General features: G+C 47.7%; 1 protein-coding gene across 4 annotated transcripts in view; it reads right to left on the bottom strand.

Annotated features, from left to right (window-relative positions):
* Positions 1 to 547: 547 nt before the first annotated feature.
* The window catches only part of CALN1 (calneuron 1), a 490771-nt gene continuing 473457 nt past the window's right edge, over positions 548 to 17861 (bottom strand). For all 4 annotated transcript variants that reach the window (XM_043456427.1, XM_043456428.1, XM_043456429.1 and 1 more), the window contains one exon: positions 548 to 8102. In XM_043456427.1, coding sequence (XP_043312362.1) covers positions 7975 to 8102 — 128 coding nt within the window. In that variant the 3' untranslated portion in view covers positions 548 to 7974. The remainder of the gene's footprint in view (positions 8103 to 17861) is intronic.

Raw genomic sequence — 17861 nt, 5'->3', positions numbered from 1 at the left:
ATCCCATGGACAGAAGAGCCTGGGGGGCTATAGTCCTTGAGGTTGCAAAGAGTCGGACATGACTGACGGACTAAGTATAGCACAGCACATTTCCTTATATATATTATAAGGGAATGTGTGGTTTCTTTTTCCTATGCCCAAGAAGCTTAACTAACATTAAAAATTCCAAATGTTTAAGCAAAAGTTAAGCAGTGCCTGAATACTAATATTGGGAAGGGTTTGGCAAATGGAATCCCAGAGGCTGACACCATTAGCTTGGGTGTCTGCAAAGGTTTTTTAATGAGACTGTCTGCTCCCCAGCCGGAAGCTGGTTCCTATTTCTCACCATATGCTCCCTAGCCGGCTTCCTGCCCCTGCTGTCAATCATTTCCCCTCGGAAGCCCCACCAAAGACCAGATCCCCGGCAGCTTTCTCGAAGGCTTCTTGCTTCTTGGAAGGGGGTGATGTTGCTGGCAGGTCATCAGACATATCTGGTTGCCCTTCAGGGTCATGGAAATGAATTTCACGACGCTTTTGCAAATCACAGTCCCAGATAACAAGCTGAATCTCTCATCAAAAGAAAAAAAAACTTTTATTTTTTTCTATTGCATAAATAATGGTAAATTAGACTCTTTTTTATACAGATTATATATTTACAGACAAGTTTGGTTAGAGAAATCATCTGGTAAATATGGCAGTCAGGTTTCCTTTATACACTAAGATAACATAATAATAATATGTACTTCATGAGATCAGTAAGTTGCATGCCAAGTTAATTTATATTAATATTTACATTTTATATAAAGATTTTCTTCTGACTAATCTGCTGACTCTCTCATTATTTAATAGCAGAAATCACCAATGAATACTGAATGGAAAAATAAAAGAGATGGAATATGAATGAGGTAAATGGGAAGATTGTGACCCAGGATTGCAGTCTTAGTGGCCCATTCTGGATAGGAGATCTGCGAAGCTCTGGTCATTCTGCTTGTAATAATCCTCATCTGTGCTCCGATTTGCATCCCGCCATTTACCACTGTGCTTTGGAAAAAAAAACTCATGTCTCAATTCTAAGGACTCCTAGGATCACAACAACCCCCACCCCCAGCAGATGATAGCTTGCCAACTCATTCCCCAGCCAGATTTTGGGGCTGATTTTCCCCCAAAGGCATTGTCTTTGGTGAGTCCTTGGACAAATAGCTCTTTCCTAGATTTACAATTGGGGAAGAAAATCAAACCCCACTAAGAAGTCATTCAAAGACCCCTGAAGCCTGACTTCCAGATTAGAAAGAGCATTCTTTGATTTTCCTTGGAGATAGCTGACGGTGACTTGTGTCAAGTTCCACCAGGAGCTGAGAGGACCCTTCCCTGGCCAATCTAGGACTTTGCAGGAAAGAGCAGTTGGGGCTCACTAGAAAAACAATGACTGGGACCTCCATTTACTTCAGGAAAAGAAAAAAAAAAAAAAAAACAGGAGAGAGACATAGGACTTTAGGTTGTCATGGGCAGAAGGGCCGGAGACTTGTGTGGACCCTGCGGCCGCCCTCTCTCTGCCCTTTATCCTTCATCATGGGTGGATCGCTTCTAACGCAGGCACCTGTGCTCAGCATCACATCAGCCATCTAAGGACCGCTGCCGGTGCCTGTCTCCCCAGACGGTTAATCGAATTCCTAACAATCCCCAGAGATCGTGACTCTCTCCCTTCTGCAGTGGTACAAATAATTACAAGCCACTATCACACGTACGGGATCTGCGGTTCCAAGGGTCAGAAAAATGAGCAAAGAGAGAAATGATCAGAAGTTGTGCTCTTTATATTTAGTAACTTCCAGTCAGGCTTTTTCAGATGGGGAAACTGCATCTTTTCCCGGAATCTGGCCTTGTTTTACCCTCCTTAGTCAGGAATTCTGATCCACATGACCTGTGGTACGGTGACCCCATGCTTTTCATTTTGACACTGGCTCAGACAGGACACAAAGCCCTTCTTGGATGTTCCCTTGAATCAGCAAGTCCTCAGGGAACAAACAAAACCTCCTGCCTACAAGACACACTTGACAGAGGCCTATTTGCATTGTTTCATCTACAGACGAAGGACACCAGGAGAGATGCTTTATTACAACGGCCTCTGGGGATTTGTATTTTTTAAAAAAGTTAATACAATTCATAGGGGACATAGGGACCCTATCAAGTGTGGGCATTCACTTCCATTTGTTTCAGATAGTCACAAGAGGAGGGCTCTTCTGAGTCATCAGGTTGAACTTTCCTCTTGTTTTAGAGATGAGAAGACTGAGGCTGGGAGGGGAAATCGCTCAGAATTATCTGATGGGTGGGTGGCAGAGGCACCTAGGGGCCCTGCCTCCTGTGATCTTTCTGGCTGACAGAGTTGCTTACATATCCAGTGCTAATGTCTTCTCTCCTAGCCTCAGTTCAACAGGTCTGAGCCCAGACAGAGCACTCTGGAAAAGGCATTTTGGGGTTTGGCAAATCAGCATCCCCCAAGGAAAGGTGAGCTACCAGTCCCCTCTTGAAGTTCCCAGTGCATGTGGTTGGGATCAGGTTGGTAGGCAGCAGCCCTATGGCACTCAAGCCCATCTAGGCTCCCAGGGTAGACCAGATGTACATGGAAAATGTTCAGAGATTAGCCATGGCCACCTTTTTAAAAACTTTTTCTCTCCCAGGTACAGAGATGAAGAAACATCATGCTTAAATTTTGCATTCCCTGGAATATTCCTTCCTAATTATCCTACTGCTCTACTTCCCTGGAAAATTCCAGCTTCTGCCTTCATTTCACTTGGACAATAATGCGTAACAATGCGAGAAGCATGAGTTTGAAAGCCAAGCCAGCTTTCCCAAGGAAAAGAGGCAGATGAGAGCTACGCCCAGTATGGGGGCACAGAGTTGTGGCGGGGGTGGGGTGGGGATGTGCTCAATGGATAAGCTACCCAAGGCAGGGGCGGGAAGGCAGGCTACTTGGCAAGTTTTTCCCAACTTCAGAGGACTGTCTTTGGGGGACTGGCAGAACCTGATTCTTTGTGACTATATTTCAAGTCAACTGAATCAAATTAATTTTGCCTCCAAGGCTTTTTGAGTATTGTTATCTGGTCTCTTGAGACCTTATAAAGAGGGTCCTAAACCAATATTCACTAGAAACCATGGCTATTTCAATGCCCATGGACTTAGCACAAAGCATAGGACACTAAGAGAAGTGCTTGCTGGTTTGCATGCTTGACCTTTCCCCTCCAAACCAAGTGTCTATGACAAGGCCACATAACGGAGGACAGTCCCCTGAGTGACTTAGTCAAAGGAAGGAAGAAGTGAAGCTGAATAGTTCTGACATTTAAATTGTCATGGAGACAGTGTCCATAAGAGGCAGCCTGAACCCTGCTCTATTTTTCCATTGCTTTAAATAATTCAAATTGAAAAGCTTAGCTGTGGAATAATGCTTCTTTTCTGTTCCTGATGGATATTTTACCCCTTCTGGGGGAGTTGAGGTGGTGGTGAGGATGGCTAGAACCAGATCTTTAGGTTATGAACTCTTTGCCCTGGCATGACTGCAGAAGAGGCCAAGGAGAAATCTGAGCTCATTTCAGATAAATGATCTCCAGGGAAGATGGCTCCACAGTCCTCCTGGCAACACAACCAGTATATTGCCCAAGTTTAGAAGCCCAAGTCCGTCTGTATCATCATGGTATTACAGAAAACGGGGTCCCTTCTTTTTGCAGTCGGGTTCCAGACCTTCTGTGTATCTTAGTGGAATAGAATGAATAACACGATCACTGCAGACTTTTGGACAAATAGTCAGTGCAGTAAAATAACCCACTATGCTTTGAGGAGCAGAACTCAGTAGCTTCCATGGGGATAGAGCACAGAGCACAGCAGAACAGGGCTTCAAGGCGCGCAGCCACACACGGCCACGCCAGCCATGCCGAGGAGCCTGGTGGTCACACCCTGCGTTTCTGGTCATGCCCTCATACTGTCCCAGGGAGGCTGCTAGCTATTGGTTAAGAGCAAAGCTCTCTTTGATTTATGACCTGAGTCTGGACTTAAGCTGAGAGAAGGCGTTTGGAATAAAGGATAAATTTCTCTCTCCCAGCTCTTCGATACATCACTTTGTGATTCTGTGGATGGGAGGTTGGGATGGGGACATGATTATCAAAATAAGCGTGCGATCTTTCATTAGGTTCTTTTGGCTTAACGGCAGACAGGAGACCATTTGTCAGGTGCAAACTGAGACAGGAAGCAGGTTTCAAGACAGAAGACATGTTGTACAAATCTTGTTCATGGCAAATCAAACACCTAGAAACTTCTGAAACCACTGGACTGGCCGAGGACCACATGTAAACCTCAGTTCACTTTAGTTCACGTTTCTGTCTTGTGGGAAAGCTTCTCAACAGGCAAACAGATGCTTTTAAAGATGGGCTTAAAATATTTTTGTTTTCCAGATGGCATTCCTGCCTTTTTGCCCAGATTCAGGGGGTCTTTGCTCTGGGCTCTCAGAGGTGGGGAAGGTACCACCTGGCTCCTGTTCTCCTGAGCAAATAGAAGGACAGGTCCAAACAGAAGAGAAAAAGACAGAGCTTCTTTCAGGCTAATTTCTCCCACCAGCGGGCTATGGATTCAGGGAGTCAGGATGCAAGCAGGCTGAGCCCAAGTGTTTGTTCTTTAAGGAAATGTTCCCTATTTTTGTGTGCCTTGGCACACTCAGGGTGGAATGCAAGGGTTGTCATGACAACGCCTTTTTTTTTTTTTTAACAGATTGGTGGTCATGTGGGACCCACGCACATGCTGGAAGCCACGGTTAATAGTTCCCGGGCTGGGTCCTGTCTGGGGGCTCTGGGAGTGATGGGAGACAGCTTCTTGGGGGATCAGGGTCTGCACCCCTTGTCTCTCAAGCAAATGACTCCCGAATCATCACTCGTGTGGTTGGAAGAGGTGGTGTAGAGGGCAAGAGTGAGCCAAGCTTGGTTTGCCAGTCACTCAGCCACCCCACAGGAGACTCCTAAGTCTGCTCACTGGGAGGACGGTGTGAGAGTTGGGTTACTCCCTCTCACTTTCTGCAGAGGTCCCCTCCATCAGGGGCCACATGGCACACTGGAGGCCCGGGACTCCTAGAGTCTTCGTTCAGGCACCCAGGAACTCCCACAGTGTGGAAGGTGTTGACTGGCTCGGAGTAGCAAGGGTGTGGACAGGACTTGGAGTGGGACAGTGGGAAGCCAACAGCTTACACTCAGTACCATTGACAGACCATCCAGGCAAAGCTGCCAGGGGGCAAGCTCTTAGCACCCAGAGCCTGCGGTTGCCACTGCCTCTGGGCTGTTCCCACACACTCAGGTCCTGGCCCGGTGTGTGAGGTTACCACGGTAGGAGGTTAACTTCAAGCCCATCAAAGAGAAGTCTACGGCTTCTTTCTTGTCCTCTCTCCTTAGCAACGTCGTTAGAAGTCATCCTCTCTAGGACACCTTCTCCTAGACTTTCTCCTGGGTAGGATGAACTTACTTCCTGGTCACTAGGAGAGATGAAAAGGATCCTCTTTAGGAAGAGGATGCTGAGGACTTGTTGGGAAACAGGCTGTCGGTGTCTTTCTAGATTTCCTTGCTTACACAGTGGCTAATTTCTCTTCTAATTTCTCTAAGGTTTAACCCTCATATCCTTAAAGGTCCCTTCCCCCCAGGAGGAGGCAGAAGAACTTGTACTTTACAGAAGTACTCTTTTTTTTCGCCCTGAAGTCCAGCATCACCTGCAGCACTGCCCTCTCATAGGGCAGGGTCCTTTAAGAATCATCCCTGGGGTCTTGATCCAGTCTATCTGGTGTCTCTCATACCCCTTTCCCCAGGAGGACATGGCTGAGTCATTCATAGAGTCCCTTTTACTTAAGTCCAGTTAAAAGAGAGAGAGAAGGAGCAAACTGCTTAGGGTGGAAACTAATGATGAACTTGTCCAGCACATTCATATTCTGCATTTGCACCTGTTCTTGTTCTGAAGTCTGGTCCTGAGGGATGGAGGTGAGTCAGGCAAGAGGGGAGAGGAGAGGCAGGCAGACAGACACACAGTGTCTGGCAGGGCTGGGCGAGCAAGAGGGATGGGCAGGTCACTGCCTTACTTGGCCTGGATGTGGGGGACCCCAGGCATTTTCACAGAGGGACTCACTCACAACCTCCCAGGCTCCAGGGAGCTGACTCCTGTTCCTCCCTCCATGCTATGGCTCAAACCCTATTTCTACTTGTGCTCATTGTGGATATTTGCAGTGGGGAAATTTTGAGAGCTGCTCCCGGGCTGTTGTCCAAAGTGCTTGCAGGGGTAATTTGGAAGAAGACCCCAAGCTGACAGCTTGGACGCTCCAAATCTGAGAAGACGAGAGGAAGAGGGCAGAAAGGGACGGGAGGCTTGAGGAGGGATTCCAAAACACACACCGCAACCCCAAAACCACTTGGTGCAGCAAAAGAGGAGTCTGGCACTTCCATACTGAATGAAAAGGGAAAAGGGAAGGAGGATAATCTTGTAGCTCTAGGATGCAATGGAAAGAAAGAGGAGCAAGACAGTCCCACCACAGAAATCAAGACCTGAGCTTGGAAACGTACAAAGGAAAGTACTACTACGAAAGATTACTGGCTAATCAGACTACTCGAGCTTGGGTGAGTGACGGCGGTGGATATGGCAACTAGGAAAAGTCCGGAAATCAGAGACTTGAGATGGGGTTGGCTTCACTTCCCTTCCCCAACAGAAGTGTTTTACTTGTGGAGTCGGCTGAGCTTATTAGCATCTTTTTGTTTTCTCGTGAAAATGAGTCAGTTGCAGAATCCAGCTGCAGGACCACGTTACATAAAATACAATGGTTGGATCCTTCCATCTTTCCCGTTGGGATGGTGTTTCTCTCTCTTTCTGGGAAAGACAGACTAACAAAGCAAATCTGAAGATGAGAGAAAGGTGAGAGGCACAAGGACCTTGACTTACAGAGGTCTCTTACACATGGTGATGTGTTCAGACTCCATCACTCTGGACAGCTGGGGCGTGACTTGCAACAAACACCTCTTTCACCACCAGCCGCGGCCCCTCCCCGTCCCCAGACGACCCACCCCAAGAGGCAGGGATGTGCGTCGGAGGACAGGCTTCTATCAGCAGTAAAGCGATGAGGGACGATGGATGGATGTCACACCTGAAGAAGCCCGATAGATACGTCTGTCTGTGTGTCTAGGTTATAGAGATGCCCACGGCTATGCTTCTCTGTTGTCTAAATGGCAGCACAGGCGGCAAAGCTGGGAGAAAGGCTCTCTGCAGATTCCAAAATGCTGGTGCGCGATGTGCTCTAGGAACAGAAAGCCAAGTGCCGACGGAAACCGAGAGCTCCCCAACTCTGCCAACAAGAGTCCCGTAGAAAAGGCAGTAGACCGGAAGCGGAGGGGGTGCACCCTGCAGACCACCGGGGCGATGCACCCCCTTCAATGGCTTTCCCCTCACGTCTGGGCGGGGAGGGGGCTCCACTGGGTGGAGGAAGGAAGCCAGGGTGGGATGGGAACGTCCACTTCTGCAGCAACCCCGAAGCCAGCCTCTTGGGACTTGAGGGTCGCCCTGGGGTGGGGGTGGAGGTCGGGGGAAGTCTCCAGTTGATCCCTGGGGAGAACGAAGGGGGCGCCGTGGTGACTGCGTGGTCAGCCTCTCTCTTGCTCCCTCACACCGCCAACCTGGATGGCCATGGGAATTCCGAGAGGAACGTTAAGTTTCTCTTTACGAGGTCCTACCGGCGTTTGAAGCGGTCGTCCGGAACTCCTGGCTATTTATTGCATTTGGAAACAAGACCATTAAAGCATTGAAGACAGCCCTTTTGTGTACCTGCCAAGGGGATGGAGTGGGTTTGCCACGACACGGGGTTGCACTGCAACCTTGGGTTCTGCGCCGGATGGTGCCGCGTCTGCACCGTCCGCATCCGCTTGTGTGGAGGACGAGTCTGCCCGCGGGGCAAGCACATGCGCGGAGCCGGGAGCGCAGCTGCTGGGGAGGCGGCTACTCCATGCCGCTCCGGAGGATCTGGTTGGCCGCGATCAGCATGACGCTTATGATGAAGGCCATGGCGAAGGCGCAGATGAGGCTCTTCCGGACACAGGTCTGTCTGTTCTGCTTCTGGGAATGCACTGTGGGGAGGAGAGGAGAGAAGGGAGCATCGGGCCAGGAGGCGTGGAGGCCGGGCGGGGGGGGGGGGGGGGGGAGAGAGAGAAATGACACCGTGAGAAGGGATTGGGGACCCGGCACCTCTTCCTCAACAAGCCCAGGGACCAGCCCCCAGCATGAAGACTGGTCACTTCCAACAAAGCATCTCCAGGTCAGCTCTGGGCGGACACTGGGCATCCTGTGTCCTGGTAGGCGGTAGGAGGCGGCAAAACTTCTAGAACAAAAATCATGACAGATGTGATGTTCAGAGTGAGGTACAGGCTTCTCAGAGCAAGAAAATGGGCAACCTTTTAGAGTGAGTCTCACCAAAAGTCTCATTCAGGCCGGCCGTGCCCGTTTTTTGCAGAGCGCCTGCCTCCCATGTCTGAGGCAGCTGGTACAGACAGAACCAGGTTCCAGTGCTTCGCCGCAGACTCCTGCGGGGCTGGAAGCCACTTACCTTCCCTAGGATTGTTCCTAGGGTGGCTGGTGGTTGAAATGACTCTAAGCGACTTACGGCGTTATGGCAGATACACATGTCAGTGTCTCGAGAACAGGGTTCCTGGGTGAGCAGCATGGCATCATCAGGAGCTTATTCAAATGCAGATTCTCAGGCTACCCCTGCATCCCACAGATCTACTGAATGGGCGACTCTGGGAGTGGGTTCTTCCCAGGTGGTGCTAGTGGTAAAATAACCCGTCTGCCAATGCAGGAGACATAAGAGACTTGGTTCTATCCTTGGGTCGGGAAGATCCCCTGGAGTAAGAAATGGCAACCCACTCCAGAATTCTTGCCTGGAGAATCTCATGGACCAAGGAGCCTGGCAGGCTACAGTCCATAGGGTCTCAAAGAGTCTGACACGACTGAAGTGACTTAGCATGCACGCATGAGCGTTGGGCCAGTGATCATCCGTGATCATCAGGTGACCCTGATGCCTGGTGAAATCTGAGACATGGGGACCATGAGCACTGTGGACAGCAGGAAGCAGGGAGGCACAAACTCCTCTCAGACTTTTCGGAGGCAGGGTGTCCCTGCCCCCAGATTCTGCGGCCCCGAGGGTCTAACCTTGGATCCTGGGGTGGCACTCTCTTAATCTTTTTGTTGGGCTAGGTCTGTGTCACCATTTTTATAAGACCCACAAGAAACCATTAGTTGGTCTCGATCAGGAAGCATTAACGAATATGGGTTACGAATATGGGCCAGAAATAGGGAAATGGAAATAACAAGAAAGGAAAAGCTTTTTTTTTTTTTTCTTGGCTGCTCAGCGCATGGGATCCTAGTTCCCCAACTAGGGATAGAACTTATACCCCCTACATTGGAAGCATAGAGTCTTAACCACTGGACTGCCAGGGAAGTCCCAAGAAAGGAAAAGCTTTGACAAAAAGAGGGACAGGTCTCTCCTCCAGGCCTTGTTTCCCATGACAGAATTTCTTTTCCTCCTTTTTCCTCTTTTCATCTCCACCTCCTTCTCTGTCCATTCCTGGTCCTGCAGTGACCTTTATATACAGTTTCCCACCTACCTTGAGGCAGAAATCCCTTCTGGGAGGCTGGTGGGACAGCTGCCTACCTCAGGGCTACTCACTGGATTAGCAGCATCGGCACCATCTGGGAATTTGATATCAATGTGAATTCTCTGGCCTCTCCATAGAATGACTGAATCCAATCTGACTGATCCAATGACTGAATCCAGTGTGTGTGTGTGAGTGTGTGTGTGTGTGTGTGTGCACGCGCACATGCGTGCGTATGTGTACAAGCATTAGGGACATGGGGATGGGGGTGGGGTATTGTGGAAACCCAAGACCAGGACATTTTCAGATTATCTTCCATTTTGCAAAGGGGTCCTTCTGCTAGACATTCTATTGTACCTTGGTTTTTCTTTAGGCCAAATTAAGTGGAGAAAAGAAATATAATTTCCCTTAAAATTATTCTCTCCTGGAAAAAAGCTTGGCATAAGAAAACGGTCAAAGTAGGGTCCACATACCTTTTAAAAAAAACCTAAAAAAAAAAAAAAACCAAACCTAAAAAAAAGTTCAAGTTCCTCTCCTCCTTGACACTCAATGGCTCATCTAAAGCCCTAGAAATAGCAGAGAAGAAGCAGGTAGCGTGTGATGTTTCTAGCTTCCCGTGAGACAAGGCGTCAAGGGGCCTCTAAAAATTACATCCACCAGAAAGTTCCTCTAGCAAGCCACACTTCACAGAGACCCAGCGCCCCCAGCACAGCTTCTGTCACCCTCCCCAAGACCTGTTGGTTATTTCTACCTTTGTCTATTAGGCCTCGTCTTGTTATCTTTAATCCTTTTGGGCCCACTGGGCCTCTGCTTCCCTCGGGTGATTGAAAGTATTTTTGGCTCTGTTCTCTACCACTTGCTCATCATGCCTGGGTCTTAGAATCTTATAAGTTCTTACCTGGAGGAAGAACATTTCCTTGGTGCAGAGATATGCCTGCCCCCAGGAATGGGCAAAACGTGAAAAGATAGCAGCCCTCAGGAAGGAAAAGGGAGGTAGCATTTGGGAAGGAAAGGACCCAAGCAGAAAATAAGATGAGGATGTGGAAGTGGCGTATCTCACACTTTCTGAAGACTAGCTAATTTATTCTGAGCTGCTCCTCAGCACAGAAATGCTTCTGAAGGCAGACTTCTACCTTCCTATCCTGAGGGCTAGCGAAGGCTTAAGGGAAAGAAAAACTGTGTGACTGGGCTGAGGGAGGCATTTTTTGCCGAAGCCCTTCTTCGTGAAGGACACTCAGAAAACAAGGTTACAGGCAATAGGATTACCCCCCAGGATAGCGGCTGCACCTTTGATCTAAAAATCCTTCAAAGCGGTGGGAGGAGAGAGATAAGAAAGGAGGAGGCCTGGGGACCTAATATTGGTTCCTGAGGCCTTGTGAGTCTGGATCCAGACCCGAACTCTGTGAGCAGAGGGAAGCCTCCAGCTCACGCTCTGAAACCCCTCATCATTGGAGTCTGTTTTTCAGACTCTGGACAAGAAGGAGACTCCTTTCACATCCAGCTTTGTTTTTTTAATATAATTGCTCTACTCTCTTTAAAAACACGTATTTATCTGTCTGTGTCAGGTCTTGGCCGCAGTATGCAGGATCTTCATTGCATCCCACAGGATCTTTCCTGGAGGCACATGGATCCTCCAGTCGTGGTGTCCGGGCTCAGCAGTTGTGGCGTATGGGCTCCGTGGTTCCACGGCTTCTGATACCTTAGTTCCCGGACCAGGGACCAAACCTGTGTCCCCTGCACTGCAAGGCAGATCCTTAACCACTGGACCATCAGGGAAGTCACTCGCAGGGAAGTGGCGTGGCAGAGTGAAAAAGTCATGACTTCTGGAGCCAGACCCAAATCTGAACCATGATTGTATTATCCCACACAGTAGCTGTGTGACCTTGGGCAAGCCAAGTTCCCTGGGCCTCGGTTTCCTCATCTGTAAAACAGGGGCTAATAAGACCTACCTTGTGATGAGGACCAAGAACATAGGGAGGTACTGGGATGTTGTCTGTGCCCAGTGAGTTCTAATTCCCCTTTGTAAACCCTGAAAAAACTCTTTAGTTAGTGAACACCCACATCAGTGGGCAAGGTACACATTAGGTGCTTTAAAGACGTCCTGGCAGAATTGAGAGCGATAGTCCTTCATGAGTTGGGTACATCATCCTCATTCAGTAGGCGAGGGCTCTGAAGCTCAGAGAAGTAGAGTCCAGGATCATTTGACAAATGAAAAAGGTGGGATTTGGACCCAGGTCTGATTTTAACCTGCAGGTTCAAAAGTTCTATACAAACTCTTGATCGTTTGTTTAGCAATAGAAAAGTACACCCATAGAAAGATATAAAGAAAATGCTTCAGTCTTCCCAAAAGGAGAATGTTAACTACATGCTGCTTTCATTTGTCTCAATTTTTAAACTTTAATTAAAAGGAAATGTACTTCAAACACTTGGTCAGCAGTTTAACCTGGCACTAATTAATATGCTTGTTGATAATAACTGAGTGTCTGTCTTTGGCTATCACATATTTGCCTTGCACTATACTTTGGTGTATTTGTTCTCCATGTCTATGCGTGGTTTCCCCAACAGGATGGCAGGTCAGCCCAGGATGCACTGGGAGCTGAAGACAAGACTTCTCCTCACTGCACTGAGGAAGAACCCTGGGCAAGAGGCTGAGCTTCTTTGAGGCTCAGTTTTTCTCTCTGTAAAAGGTGCCAGTGATAACTGTTCTGCTAATGTCAAGAATTAGTTCTGAGATCAACCAGCTCATAATAAAGTAAAAGCTAGGGGCAACCGTAACTTGAAATGCACACAGTTTCCTCCCTGTTCCTCTGATGATCAGAGAAAAGAGGTGTTTTTCCGCCTGTTTCCTGCAGCCTTGCATCCCCTGAGTCTACAGCAATGCTCCCAGAACTTTGCCTTGGTCTCTTCCCTGATTCATCCTGCACTGCAGCCAGACTCACCGTCTTGGAGCCATGCTTGCTATGCGTCACCATGCCCTGAAATCTCCCTGCAAAGCTCCCCCACCCCCTGTCTAGCTGGGGGAAGCAGTTCTGTCTAGTTCTTGAGCTCGACAGGTAGAACCATAGATCACCTCTTATCTCCTTCTGTTTTGAGACCATGGCTCCTTCCCTCCCCTAGTAACCTCTGTCTCAGCCTAGCAGGTTTCTTCTCTACCTGACTCTGCAGCACCGTTCATACCTTTGCTTCTGCTAATGGTGCTTACCTACCTTCCCTCTCATTTCTTGCAGGCCTAACCCCAACTTTACTTTTCCATGAGGCGTCTCCTGAACATCTGTCCTACTCTTAAAGTGCCTTATATTTAAATTTTTAAAAAAATAATGGAGCTCTTAATCTCTGAGTTAAGAGACTACCAATGCAGGAGACATAAGAGATGCAGGTTTGATCCTCGGGTCAGGAAGATCCCCTGGAGAAGGAAATGGCAACCTGTCCCAGTATTCTTGCCTGGAAAATTCCATGGACAAAGGAGGCTGGCAGGCTACAGTCCATGGGGTTGCAAAGAGTTGGACACAACAGGCAGGAGAGTTCTTCTTTGTACCAGCTCTTAATATTTACTTACTTTTAATTGAGGTAGAATCTATGGCATAAAATTCACCCTTTTAGAGTGTACAATCCAGTGGTATTTAGTACATTCCCAAGGATTGTGCAACCATCACCACCACCTAATTCTAGAATGTTCTCATCACTTTAAAAAGAAACACCAAACACATTAGAAGTCACTCCTCATCCCCTGGCCTCCCCAGCCCCTGGCAATCGCTGACCCACTTTCTGTTTCTATGGATTTGCCTTTTCTGGGCGTTTCATATACACTGAACCATACACTCTGTGACCTTTTGTGTCTGGCTTCTATCACTTAACATCCTTTCCAGGTACATCCATGCTGTAGCACTGATGAGTACTTCATTCCTTTTTGTGGCTGAATAATATTCCATTGAATGGATGTGCCACATTCTGTTTATCCACTCACTGACATTTGGGTTGTTTCTATTTTTTTGGCTATTTTAAATAACGCTGCTATGAACATTCATGTACTGATACAAGTGTTTGTGTGGATGTGTTTTCAGTTCTCTTGGGTACAAATTTAGGAGCCAAATTTCTGGGTCATATGGTAACCCTGTGTTTAACTAATAAGGAATCTATTCCTTCTTGGATCTTATTGAACACTGAAAATGGCAAGAATACATCATGCTTCTGGTGATCTTTTCTATGTCTTTCTCCTGAGTGTGTGTGTGTGTGTGTACATATATATAATTTCTTGGCTGTGTTGGGTCTTAATTGCAGCATGTAGGCTTAATTGCAGCATGTAGGGGCTTCTCTTGTTGCAGAGCATGGGCTCTAGAGCCCGTGGGTTCAGTAGTTGTGGCATGTGGGCTTAGTCACCCTGCGGCACGTGGGATCATAGCTCCTGGACTTAGTATTGGATTGAACCTCGGTCCCTGGCATTGGAGAGTAGACTCTTAACCACTGGATCACCAGGGAAGTCCCCCAGGTGGATTTTGACCTCTTTCTACATACTACATAGATGTCACAGTAGGAGTCCGGAAAATACATAGGGATGAAATGTGCATTGGGGGAGGTTGACACAGGAGGACATAGAAGCATGAGGGGGAAGGGCAACTGGTAAGGCCACAATAACACCTGGCCACACCACGCTAAGGATCCCTGGAGGACCCGCAAAGCCAGACACAGCTGTCTGACCTCTAGAAACCCAAGAAGATTTTGTGGAGAAGAGACCAGCTCACACCCACACAATTACAGATGGCCTGTCCTCCTCCTACGAAAGCATCGTGAAACGCACAATCCTGTTTCCATAGAGGCCACATCCTCCTATGTGGTGTCCTGTTTTCTTGAAAGCTCATCAGTCAGTCTGTGCCCCTCAGCAGACTCCTGGCTGCTGTGACAGGACCTGGGTGTGTAATGGTCTAGGGATAGACTGTTCCTTCCCCTTCTTATTTTAACAGAGATTCACGCAGCTCCACTGGGCAAATGCCAGGCAGTGGCTCTTGAAGTTTTTCCCAGAGACAGGAGTCTACACCAATTTTGCCACTGATCAGCTGGGTGATCCTAGATAGAATGGGTTCAAAATCTTTCTAGCTTCAGTTTTCAGAGACACAGGCTCCCAAGTAAGGCAAATCAGGATCATAACAATTCTGACTAATTGCCCCACCATAGATCTACGTAAGTGATAGCCCTGGCAGGGAGTTTGGGGCCCGAGAAAATGGTAAAACAATATAGAACCCAGCTCAGGTGATTCTCACTCATAAACCAGACCTAGCAGGTCTGGGAGCTATTAGAGGTCTGTGATCCTTCCAAGTCTGACACTTTATGATTGTATGAAATTGGATAGTTCCACAGCCTAGAGTGGAGCTAATTAAGAGCTCGTGAAAGACATTTTTCTATACGTCAGTGATAACAGAAATGGCCAGGCACCCACATAAGACCTGAAGTTAGAGGTGGAGGATGTGGCCTCTATGGAAACAGGATTGTGCGTTTCACGATGCTTTCGTAGGAGGAGGACAGGCCATCTGTAATTGTGTGGGTGTGAGCTGGTCTCTTCTCCACAAAATCTTCTTGGGTTTCTAGAGGTCAGAAAGCTGTGTCTGGCTTTGCGGGTCCTCCAGGGATCCTTAGCGTGGTGTGGCCAGGTGTTATTGTGGCCTTTCCAGTTGCCCTTCCCCCTCATGTAGCAAAATCCATCTTTTGGTTTAGGGATCTCTGCCTTCGCACCTCGTGGAATTCTCAATTCAGGCCCTCAGCTTTCCCCCTTAACAAACCAGATTGGCTAGTAGAGTACCCTGAGCTCTTGGCTTAGTCCAGAGGTAGGCACACAGGCCACGCAGATTTGATTGGAGTCCCTTTTTGGAATGGAACTGACTCTTAACAGAGAGAACCCTGTTGACCCTAGGGAGAGAGAGCCTGCCCAAGAATGATGCCAAGAGAGAGGACAGAACAAAGAGAGAGAGACAGCAAGACGAGGGGAGGGAGAGAATGTTGCTTGAACTCTTTGGGTCCAAGTCAACCAAAGCTCATCCCTTTGACTTCCCCTATTATTTGAGCCAGTGCCTTTTAGCTTGCGGGGGTCTGGGTTGAGTTCTGTTACTTACAAGCAAAAGCGTCTTGACCAATATTCATGGGAACTCCAATGTTGGCAAGGACTTGACTTTACACATCAAGAGGGTATGGTTCAAACCCTGTAAATTTGGTCCCTGGACCATTTTTCAAAGATGTGGTGTTCCAGCATTGCATATACTCTGCAATGTCTCCAGGTTGAAAAATACAAACAAACAAGAAGAGAACTGGGGCCAGGGACTGGCCAGGTTTTTTTGGTTGTTTGTTTTTTTAAATCATGCTCATGTTCAGTCGTGTCTGCTTGTGACCCTTTGGACTGTAGCCTGCCAGGCTCTTCTGTCCATGGGATTTTTCAGGCAAGAATACCGGAGTGGGTTGTTGCCATTTCCTTCTCCAGGGGAGCTTCCTGACCCAGTGACTGAACTCTTGTCTCCTGTGTCTGCTACACTGCAGGCAGATTCTTTATCGGCTGAGCCGTGTGTCAGGCACTGTACTAAATACTTTCATGTGGAGAATGGCATTGAAACATATACATTACCATATGTAAAACAGATGACCGGTGTGAGTTTGATGCATGAAGCAGGGCACCCGAAGCCGGTGCTCTGGGACAACTTTGAGGGAGAGAGTGGGGAGGAAGGCAGGAGGGGGTTTCAGGATGCGGAGGACACACGTATACCTATGTTGATTCATGTTGGTGTATGGCAAAAACCACCACAATATTGTAAAGGAATTGTCCTCCAATTAAAATAAATTATATGCTCATAACAACCATGTGAAGAAGGTCATGATATTCCCATTTCATAGATGAAAATAATTCAGCTCTTAGTATTTATTTAAGTACTTTGCTCATGTAACCTGTATGTGGTGAGGCAAAATTTTAAGAAAGCCCGGTCCAGAGCTCAGAGCAGGAGTTCTTAACCATCATACCAATTTGTCAAAAATAAAGAGAGCATGCAGAGGGTAGAGACCGCCCCAGGACTCTATCATGTATCTCAGAAACTCCTCAGGCTTCACTCATGGCTCCAGAAAAACCTCCCTACAGGTTTGCTTTGATAGGTCCCCAAATAGTAGAAGAAAAGTCCTTTTTTTTTCTTCCTGTCCAAAGCCCCAACTTTCTTTCAAACTGTCTCCTGTCTCACTACCTGCCATGGACCTCACCTACCCCTTAACCTCTGACACCTACCCCGGGAGAACAGGTTTTATTTTAGTAAAGTTATCACCCCTGCTGAGCTGGGAGCAGATGGTGTCGATGACATGTCATGCCCTTTTCAGCTGGATGGGCATGCGATACCCAAGGTGCATGGCCAGGTCTCCAAATCCAGATGTCCATCTGACATCCAACAGAGACACTGTGACTTCAGCAGGGATGACTTGAGGAGACACAGCTGCAAAATTCTTTCTGACCTTTCAAGGAGCCCAGAAGTATTTGAATCTAGTTGTGACCACCATTGTCCAATCTTCCCATGGGATGGATGAAAAAAAAAAAAAAGACTCAGAGAGTTTTATTTTTTTTTCAGTCATTCAGCAAACATTTATTGAGCACCTGCTATGTGCATCATTGTGCTAATTGCAGGGGATTTTACTTTTTTTAATTTTATTTTTCATTGGAGGATAATTACTTTACAATATTATGTTGGTTTCTGCCATACATCAAAATGAATCAGCCATAGGTATACATATGTCCCCTCCCTCTTGAACCTCCTTCCCATCTCCCACCCTATCACACCCCTCTAGGTTGTCACCAAGCACCAGATTTGGGTTCCCTGCATCATACAGCCAATTTCCACCAGCTACCTAGTTTACAAATGGTAATGTATATGTTGGGCTTCCCTTGTGATCAACTGGTAAAGAATCTGTCTGCAATGTGGGAGACCTGGGTTCGATCCCTGGGTTGGAAAGATCCCCTGGAGAAGGGAAAGGTTACCCACTCCATTATTCTGGCCTGGAGAATTCCATGGACTGTATAGTCCATGGGGTTGCAAAGAGTCAGACATGACTGAGTGACTTTCACTTTCAATGTATGTTTCAATGCTACTCTCTCAAATTGTCCCAGCCTCTCCTTCCCCAGCTGTGTCCAAAACTCTGTTCTGTATGTCTGCACAGCTCAGAGAGTTTTAAAATGAGTTCCCTGGATCACACAACTAGTCTACACAGGGCAGAGAAGAGAAC

This window comes from Cervus canadensis, chromosome 32, assembly GCF_019320065.1.
Source record: "Cervus canadensis isolate Bull #8, Minnesota chromosome 32, ASM1932006v1, whole genome shotgun sequence".
Lineage (NCBI taxonomy): Eukaryota > Metazoa > Chordata > Mammalia > Artiodactyla > Cervidae > Cervus > Cervus canadensis.
Note: the sequence above shows the minus strand (reverse complement) of the source record. Positions and strands in the feature narration are given on the sequence as shown.